The sequence below is a fragment of the Bos javanicus genome, chromosome 20, assembly GCF_032452875.1.
Source record: "Bos javanicus breed banteng chromosome 20, ARS-OSU_banteng_1.0, whole genome shotgun sequence".
Classification (NCBI taxonomy): Eukaryota; Metazoa; Chordata; class Mammalia; order Artiodactyla; family Bovidae; genus Bos; species Bos javanicus.
This window is the reverse complement of record NC_083887.1, coordinates 22,001,228-22,011,687: the sequence shown is the minus strand read 5'-3', so window position 1 is coordinate 22,011,687 and position 10,460 is coordinate 22,001,228. Positions and strand designations below refer to the sequence as shown.

Here is a 10,460-nt window from a genome sequence, read left to right as displayed (position 1 = left end):
ACATAGTCAACTATAACTGTTATCATATTGTTAGGGCATGAAATGTGATTTCTATCAGGCTAAAAATAGGAAAGGCACCACTCATTCAAGGGTTAATTTAAGACTCCAGAAGAGGCAGCTTCACCATCTGGACCCCAAACCAGAGTCAACCATCCAGGACCAGACACACCTTCCTCTGATGAGCCACAAGGATGATGGTGAAATTTACGCCAAGTCAAAACTTTCTTGTACTTCAAGGAAACAGCATTCACCAATTAACACAAAGGCTGTATGCTCCTGAAGACGCTCTTGCTATTCTGCTGTACAAAGTTCAAAATGACTTAAGGAAGCACCAGAATCCTCTGAGGCATTTTATTTGTATGTATTAAATCCCTAGAAAAAGAATCCAAGGATTTTCCCTCCTGTATGTTTTCTTCTTGCTGCTTCATGGTCCATGATGCCAGCTGAGGTTGTCAGTACAATGAAACCAAGCTGATAGGATGGGAGCAGGTTATTCTGCCATTTTTCTAGATCTTTAAGTTGCACATCAAATCTGGGGCTGATCGCTCCACACTTATTTAGCCTGCCTGTGAGGTTCACAACAATTTTCCCAGCCCTGTGATCATCAATGATTTCAAATTCGCCAATGTAACCATGCTTCATCATCACTGTTAGAAACTTGACGATGACTTTGGAGCATGGCCTAATAAGGACCTGGCATTTGCCTTTCTTTTTGGCATCGTTGATACTCTTGAGAACATCAGCCAGGACATTCATGTGCACCATTCTGGTGGCACAGAAAGATGGTGGAAAGAGGCAGGCCACAGAGTCTTGTCCACTGGACTGTCAGGGAATTCTCAGATTTTTTTAATATATTCTAGATATTAGCCTCTTATAGAATCTATGATTTGCAAATATGTCAGTCTGTAGGTTGCTATTCTTTAATGGCTTTTAAGAATATGCGGCACTTCGTTGCAGCATGTGGAATCTTTAGCTGAGGCATGCAAGCTCTTAGCTGTGGTGTGTGGGACCTAGTTTCCTGACAAGGGATGAAATCTGGGCTCCCTGTATTGGGAGCAAGAAGTCTTAGCCACCAGACCACCAAGGAAGTCCCCAGTAGGTTGCTATTTTTTTTTTATCTTGATTTATATTTATATTAACTGCCTGAGTCTTTATATTCTCTTTGGGTCTTTGAATTTTTGACCCCTAGCTGATATTTTCTGGGTCACAACAGTTAACATGCCTTCCTGAAACACAAGACTCTTTGACTGGATTTAGATATTTTCTGAATTCTTCAGTTAATATTAAAGACAATTTCTTTGTTATATCATTTGTACAAGTGGTTGAACTCATCCATTACATTCTTGAATCTATCTAATTTCATTTCTCATTAGCTTTAACTTGGGAAGTACCTTGCTATAATCCCCATGCATATGATATTTTAGCTTCATTGATCTTACTCTACCAGTTCTTTTAATTTTGTTCTAGTTTTTAACCACAGTACTTTCATTTTAATTGTTCTCCCCAAAGACAGAGATAATTTTCATACTGTAATTTCAGTGATAACTGATACCTGCTTGGTTAAATTTATTTTTATATACTCTTAAGTTATTGGAGAAGGAAATGGCAACCCACTCCAGTATTCTTGCCTGGGGAATCCTATGGACAGAGAAGCCTGGTGGGCTGCCGTCTATGGGGTCACACAGAGTCGGACACGACTGAAGCGACTTAGCATGTATGCATGCAGTGGAGAAGGAAATGGCAACCCACTCCAGTATGCCTGGAGAATCCCAAGGATGGAGGAGCCTGGTGGGCTGCCATCTACAGGGTCGCACAGAGTCAGATACTACTGAAGGGACTTAGCAGCAGCAGCAGCATTTTTAAATTATAAGCAACTAATTCTTCTGGAAGCAAAGCTACATACACAATGGGAAGCTGAAGCCATGAGCTAACAGAACTCTGATGTGCTTCTTATGCTGTCATTTCTCCTTAAAAAAATTATCTGTGGTATCTGTCCCATAGAAAGCACAGACAAATACAACTCACATAGCTCCTGGCCAAAAAGATACAGATTTAAAGCACAATTTGAGGGGGACAAAAACAATTTAGTAGAATAATCAAGCAAAGTAACAAAATTTAAAGAACATTGATTTTGGATCTCATGAGAAATGATAGCATTGGTTCTTTTAATCGTCATAGCAAAGGCATACAAACTTCTTCAGTTGCCAAAATCAGTCTTCAGAACAAAATTCCATTATTAGGACCTTCAGTAGACCTATTTTTTTCATTTGGAAACAGCCCTAAGAAACATTCTGGATACCATTACAATACTTGTATTCAAGACTGGATTTAAATGAAAGTCTTAGAGTTCCCAAAGATCTTACTTAGATCTCCAGTAAATTTTCCCTCAAGGTATAGCCAATTTATATAGTCATTATTAGTGCTTGGATTGACAGCAGAAATTGATTTCTTCACAGGTTGGGCACAGAAGGGAGAAAACCTCTGGGAGAGAATGACTTTCATTCCAACCAACAAAAGGAATAAAGACACATTGGGGACATTTGTGTTAGGCTGATTAATGATATTTGCAGACAGCAACCAAAAATATAGTCAAAAAAATTTTTTTTAATTTTCTTTGCTTCAGTTTTTCATCTATAAAATTATTATAATAATTATGCCTATTTAAAGAGTTATTGGGGGTTCCCTCATAGCTCAGTGGGTAAAGAATCTGCCTGCAATGCAGGAGACTAGGGTTCAGTTCCTGGGTTGGGAAGATCCTCTGGAGAAGGAAATGGCAACCCATTCCAGTATCCTCACCTGGAGAATCCCACGGACAGAGGAACCTGGCAGGATACAGTCCATGGGATCCCAAGAGTCGGACATGGCTTAGCGACTAAATCACCATCACCAGAGTTATTGTTAAGAGCGAATGGAACACTATATGTAAATTACTTACAAGAGTTGATTTTAAAAAGAAAATATTCTTCAAATTTATTTTGGTATTTATATAAGGTATGGTTCTCACTTAAGTTTCTCTAGATTATAATCTAGTTGTCTTATGAAATCTTTCTTTCCTTTGCCTTTATTTTGCAGTATATTTTTAATTCTATAATTATGGTATATAATAGTGTTCTGTTTCTGAAATTTCTATTCACTTATATGGATCTGTTTTGTGCCATTATATAAATTTTTGTTGTATCATACTGTCATTTGCCATCTTGAAAACTACTGTCCTCTCTTTGCTCTTCTTTTTGAAGCTATTTTTTGAGAACTTATCCTATTTAGTACACTTTAGTGAACTTTCCATCAGCTTTATCTTCTTCGAAGAAAAATCCTATTGGTGTTTTGATTGGAATAATGTTAAGCTATAAAATGACTTAGAAAGAATAACATATTTATGGTATTTGTTTGCTTTCTTTTTCCCCCTTCCAAAATCCTTTTGTGCATGTTGTCTTTAAATATCCAGTAATGCAGTTTTTCCTAAATATATCTTTACTATGTTTGTTGTAATTATCTATCACTCTTACTATAATATTTTCAAGGTGGTTATTGCTCAGTAAGCATATGTTTTCATCATTTATCTTCTACTTTCATATTAGACCCCGGTTATAGAAAATTTAATCATACCTCTCAATTCATTGCTTAATATCAACATCGTTTATGTAATGCTTATTCCTGGTCTATTTTAGTTTCTTTAACCTCAATCCAAACCCATGTTCCTCTCCTCACTCTAATGTGTTTAATACAGATTATAAAATATGCGTATGTTCTTGTGAAATACATAGTTTTATACAGTATATCTCTGTGTTTTTAATTTACACAAATGATATATGCTATTTTTCTGTTCTATTTCTTACTTTTTTCCCTCAGCATTAATCTTCTGTGATGTACCCATATTGCTGTATATATCTTGCTCCTACCTGCATAGCATTTCACATTCACTGCATTTTATGTACCCATCCCCTAGCATACTTCTACCATAAACACTGCAACAGATGTCCCTGTATAACTCTCCTTCAGATCCATGCAAGAATTTCTTTGGTATGTATATTCCCTGAGATAAGTGAGTCTGAGGCATGCACTGACATTTTTACTGAATTCTGCCAGAATGCCTTCCAGAATACCTGTACCAGTTTACGTTACTTCTCCATATCCTTGCCAAACTGATATGCACCATCTTTTCCAATTTTTGCCAATTTGATGGCTGTAAAATTGGTGTATCATTTTTGCTTCAATTTTGATATATCAGCTTACTAGTGATGTTGAGTATCTTTTTATTATTTGTTAGCCCTTTGGGCTTCCTTTGCTTCAAATTGCCTATTCATATCTTTTATCTATTTTTATAATCCGTTTCCAATTTTATTCCTGCTGATTTCGTATATTCTAGCTTCTCTTTTGGCTGCACTGCACAGCGTGTGAGATCGTAGTTCCCAACCTGGGATTGAACCCATGCCCCTTGCATTAGAAGCATAGCGTCTTAACCATTGGACCACTGGGGAAATCCCTCTAGTTTTTTGTTTTTAATTGAAATATTTATGTTAGTTTCAGGTGTATAGGAAAGTGATTCAGTTGTATATGAATGTATGTGTGTGTGTATATATATATATATGCATATATACTTTTATGACAGCTTCCCAGGGGGTGCTAATGGTAAAGAATCTGCCTGCCAGTGCAGGAGACATGAGATGTGGGTTTGATCCCTGGATCAGGAAGATCCCCTGGAGGAGGAAATGGCAACCCACTCCAGTATTCTTGCCTAGAGAATCCCACTGACAGAGGTGGGCTGCAGTCTGTGGGGGGGTCACAAAGAGTTGGACAGACCTAAAGTGATTTAAAACACACACACACATATACTTTTACAGATTCTTTTCCCTTATAGGTTATTACAAAATATTGAGTATAGTTCACTGTGTATACAGTAGGTCCTTGTTGTATATTTTAGTTTTAATGCCCTGTAGATTTTAGTCATTGCTGATAGATATCTCCTCTTAGTCATTTGTCTAAGTTTATACTTCATTGAACAGAAATCTTCAAATTTTATGCAGTGATAATAATTATTTCTTTATCTCATGTTTATATTTTGGGGTCTTGCTTAAAAAGATTTCCCCCGGTTCATAAAGATAGTCCTTTCATATTCTATTACGTTAATAAGTTGTAAAATCCAATTTGAATCCTCTTAGCATATAGTAAAAATGCAGGATCAAGCTCAATTTTTCTTTGTACAGTGATCCAGTTTTCTCATACTACCTAAGAAGCCATCTATTTATTCATTCCAGATTGTTTTGTGGTTCTGCTGCTGCTGCTAAGTTGCTTCAGTCATGTCCAACTGTGTGCGACCCCATAGACGGCAGCCCACCAGGCTCCGCCGTCCCGGGGATTCTCCAGGCAAGAACAGTAGAGTGGGTTGCCATTTCCTTCTCCAATGCATGAAAGTGAAACGTGAAAGGGAAGTCGCTACAGTGATCCAGTTTTCTCATACTCCCTAAGAAGCCATCTATCTATCCATTCCAGATTGTTTTGTGGTGGTGGTGCTGCTGCTGCTAAGTTGCTTCAGTCGTGTCCGACTCTTCGCGACCCCATGCACTGCAGTCCACCAGGCTCCTCCATCCATGGAATTTTCCAGGCAAGAACACTGGAGTGGGTTGCCATTTGTCAAATATCAAGTTTATATTTTTAAGCTCTCCATTGTGTTCCTCTGCTTTGTCTGTCTGCTTACACTAACGCTATACTATCGTTACCATAGATTTTCAGTGAAGGTATACTACCACTATATTTTCTTTACCCTTGTTGTATTAGGAACACTTTATCTTATGGGGAATTGCAGAGTGATTAGTGTGGCTTCCTTAAGAGTAATAGAGAGCAATAAGTTTTTAATGACACATATTTTCTCACAAAATGGAAGAAATATTGATTACATCATGAGTGTCAGAGAGTCTTCAAATCCATATCAAGCAGCTAGGTTGTTTACTTAAATCCTTTTCACATGGATTTTTCAAGGTTGGGGTTTCTTCCACATCCTTTCTTCTGGCCCCACAACACAGGTACCAGAAATACGGATGTGCTTTATCAGGTCCCCTAGGGCAGTCAGCCCTCTGTATCTGTGGATACCGAGACCAATTGCACTACACCATTTTATATAAGGGACTTGAGCACCACCAAGTTTTAGTACCCACAGGGGCTCTTGGAACCAATACCCCATGGCTATCAAGTGAAGACTATAATTACATGGAATTGGTTGATTATCTTACCTATTAGCTTCATTTTGGGGGTCTTGTCTCTACTCTTTCTTTAATCTGCTTTGGATAAAAGTCTTAGTATGTATTAGTAGCAGTGAAGTTGCTCAGTCGTGTCCAGCTCTTTGTGACCCCATGGACTGTAGCCTACCAGGCTCCTCCATCCATGGAATTTTCCAGGCAAGAGTACTGGAGTGGGTTGCCATTTCCTTCTCCTGGGGATCTTCCCAACCAAGGGATCGAACCCATGTCTCCCACATTGCAGGCAGATGTTTTACCATCTGAGCTACCAGGGAAGCGCTTAGTATGTGTTATTCCCTACAAACTGAATTCCTCTAAGTTTGGGGCTTCCAGACTGAAACTACCAGGTTACTACAGATACTTTTGTCCAAATGTTAATCTCTTCGCTAGGATGCTCCACTTCTCTCCCAGTGTGTCTTCCTCCCTGTTCAGTTCAGTTCAGTTCAGTTCAGTCGCTCAGTCGTGTCCAACTCTTTGCAACCCCATGAATCACAGCACACCAGGCCTCCCTGTCCATCACCAACTCCTGGAGTTCACTCAGACTCATGTCCACCAAGTCGGTGATGGCATCCAGCCATCTCATCCTCTGTCGTCCCCTTCTCCTCCTGCCCCCAATCCCTCCCAGCATCAGAGTCTTTTCCAGTGAGTCAACTCTTCACATCAGGTGGCCAAAGTACTGGAGTTTCAGCTTTAGCATCATTCCTCCCAAAGAAATCCCAGGGCTGATCTCCTTCAGAATGGACTGGTTAGATCTCCTTGCAGTCCAAGGGACTCTCAAGAGTCTTCTCCAACACCACACTTCAAAAGCATCAATTCTTTGGCACTCAGCCTTCTTCACAGTCCAACTCTCACATCCATATATGACCACAGGAAAACCATAGCCTTGACTAGACGGACCTTCGTTGGCAAAGGAATGTCTCTGCTTTTGAATATGCTATCTAGGTTGGTCATAACTTTCCTTCCAAGGAGTAAGCATCTTTTAATTTCATGGCTGCATTCACCATCTGCAGTGATTTTGGAGCCCCTAAAAATAAAGTCTGACACTGTTTCCACTGTTTCCCCATCTATTTCCCATGAAGGGATGGGACCGGATGCCATGATCTTCGTTTTCTGAATGTTGAGCTTTAAGCCAACTTTTTCACTCTCCACTTTCACTTTCATCAAGAGGCTTTTGAGTTCCTCTTCACTTTCTGCCATAAGGGTGGTGTCATCTGCATATCTGAGGTTATTGAGATTTCTCCCGCCGATCTTGATTCCAGCTTGTGTTTCTTCCAGTCCAGCGTGTCTCATGATGTACTCTGCATATAAGTTAAATAAGCAGGGGACAATATACAGCCTTGACGTACTCCTTTTCCTATTTGGAACCAATCTGTTGTTCCATGTCCAGTTCTAACTATTGCTTCCTGACCTGCATACAGATTTCTCAAGAGGCAGGTCAGGTGGTCTGGTATTCTCATCTCTTTCAGAATTTTCCACAGAATTTATTGTGATCCACACAGTCACTCTACTTGCCCGGAGCAAAAAAGAAGTGGAAAATGAAATTTACAACCACAGTGTAAGGAGAATGTTGTTGTTTAGTTGCTAAGTCGTGTCCGACTCTTCTGCGACCCCATGGACTGCAGCCTGCCAGGCTCCTCTGTCCATAGGATTTTCCAGGCAAGAATACTGGAGTGGGCTGCCATTTCCTTCTCCAGGGGGTCTTCTCAACCCAGGGATCAAGCCCACGTCTCTGGCATTGGCAGGTGGATTCTTTACCACTGAGCCACTGGGGAAGCCCAAGAAGGAGAATGGAGCATGGCAAATAAGAACATTTTTGCTTTGTTGAGTATTTCTATAGGTTTGGATATGCAAAAGTGGGTCCGGACCTTAGCTTGGAAGTAGACCCCAGCCAGAACTGTGTGCTCTGCATAAAGAATTAAGAATTTGCATGGGAGGCTGCAAGCCAGGAAGGAGAGGATGCTGAGGAAATAGCACCCAGGGGAAAGGAAGAGAAACAAGCTAGCTAGTGTGTTGCTGAGCCCTTATATGGATGAAAAGCCAATAGAACAATTCCTGGGAAAAGAACTTTAAAGAAGAATCAAGTTTTCAAGTGGAAGGAGTTCATTTTTTTAAAAATTTATTTTATATTGGACTGAAGTGACTTAGCAGCAGCAGCAGCAGCACAGCTGATTAACAATGTTGTAATAATTTCAGGTGGACAGTAGGAGTTCATTTTTGAGTTGTAAATACTCATACTCCATTTGTCACCCTCAATTTGCACTGAATTCTGATAAAACAAAAAAATCTCATGTTAACAGATATATACACATCTGTGTGTATTGAGGGGGAGAGGGAAGTGGTAGTGTTATTAGTGTGTATCAACTACGAAAGGAAATGAGATTCACAGATGGATTTGCCTGGTGCAGAACATGACAACTTGAGTAAGAAATAGTGAAACATGGGCCGAAGAACTAAATAGGCATTTCTCCAAAGAAGGCATACAGATGGCTAACAAACACATGAAAAGATGCTCAACATCACTCATTATCAGAGAAATGCAAATCAAGACCACTATGAGGTACCATTTCACACCAGTCAGAATGGCTGCGATCCAAAAGTCTACAAATAATAAATGTTGGAGAGGGTGTGGAGAAAAGGGAACCCTCTTACACTGTTGGTGGGAATGCAAACTAGTACAGCCACCATGGAGAACAGTGTGGAGATTCCTTAAAAAACTGGAAATAGAACTGCCTTATGATCCAGCAATCCCACTGCTGGGCATACACACTGAGGAAACCAGAAGGGAAAGAGACACGTGTACCCCAATATTCATCGCAGCACTGTTTATAATAGCCAGGACATGGAAGCAACCTAGATGTCCATCAGCAGATGAATGGATAAGAAAGCTGTGGTACATATACACAATGGAGTATTACTCAGCCATTAAAAAGAATACATTTGAATCAGTTCTAATGAGGTGGATGAAACTGGAGTCTATTATACAGAGTGAAGTAAGCCAGAAGGAAAAATACCAATACAGTATACTAACGCATATATATGGAATTTAGAAAGATGCTAACAGTAACCCTGTGTACAAGACAGCAAAAGTGACGCTGATGTATGGAACAGTCTTATGGAATCTGTGGGAGAGGGAGAGGGTGGGAAGATTTGGGAGAATGGCATTGAAACATGTAAAATATCATGTATGAAACGAGATGCCAGTCCAGGTTCAATGCACGATACTGGATGCTTGGGGCTAGTGCACTGGGACGACCCAGAGGGATGGTATGGGGAGGGAGGAGGGTTCAGGATGGGAAGCACATGTATACCTGTGATGGATTCATTTTGATATTTGGCAAAACTAATACAATTATGTAAAGTTTAAAAATATGGTATGGGGAGGGAGGAGGGAGGAGGGTTCAGGATGGGGAACACATGAGAAATAAAGGAATAAAAAATTAAAAAAAAAAAAAGGCAGAGAATGATGTCAAAAAAAAAAGTTTAAAAATAAAATAAAATAAAATAAATAAATAAATAAATAAAAAGAAATAGTGAAACAATCTATTAACTGACCAGTGTCCAGTGGAAGCAGGAACTCATAATCAGAGGTCATCACAGTAACAAGGGGAAGGAGGAAGAAGCAAAAGAGAAGGAGAAAGGAAGATGAAGGAGGGAAATAATGGTCATTTGTAAAGTGTGCCAAGATTTGTCCAAATGCTTTGCTTTTCACAGATGAGGGTGACCACAAGAATGTAATACCCAGCACTTGCCTCTTCTCTCCCAGAGATTGCCAGCAGTCTCAGAGAGGGATTGGACTTCCCACAGTAAGCAGGCCAATCCTGTCTATTAAATATAGAAGGCCTCAGTTAACATCTGGGTGGCTTTTAACTAAGCATTAGCCCTTACTTACTCCCAAACATACTCCAAGGGAGCTTGAAGGCCTGGTACTGTGATAGATCACAACTATCTTCTGGCTTCAGGCCCTAAAAGCATCCCCAAATTCATCCTTAGAACAAACCTTTGTTGTAATTTCCAGTGTATCATAATGACTGTGAATATTTTTAAAGGAAAAATACTTTATTAAAAAATAGAAAAAGCCAAAAAAAGAAAAAGCTTGTGAGTCGATCTGTTCTTTTTGTGGAGCTTGATCTTGTATCATCTCTCAGTTGACTTTGATTTAGGCCAGCAACCTTCTGCTTTCTCTTAATCTCACTCTGGGGTACCTGAGCTGGTACCCTAGCTTCCACT

The 10,460-nt window shown here is 39.8% G+C and overlaps 1 protein-coding gene across 1 annotated transcript; it reads right to left on the bottom strand.

The window, feature by feature from the left end:
* Positions 1-357: 357 nt before the first annotated feature.
* LOC133233349 (small ribosomal subunit protein uS8-like) lies at positions 358-780 on the bottom strand. Its single transcript, XM_061393144.1, has one exon. The coding sequence runs from the start codon at positions 763-765 to the stop codon at positions 373-375; it is 393 nt and encodes a 130-aa protein (XP_061249128.1). The 5' UTR covers positions 766-780; the 3' UTR covers positions 358-372.
* Between the last annotated feature and the right edge of the window lie 9,680 nt (positions 781-10,460).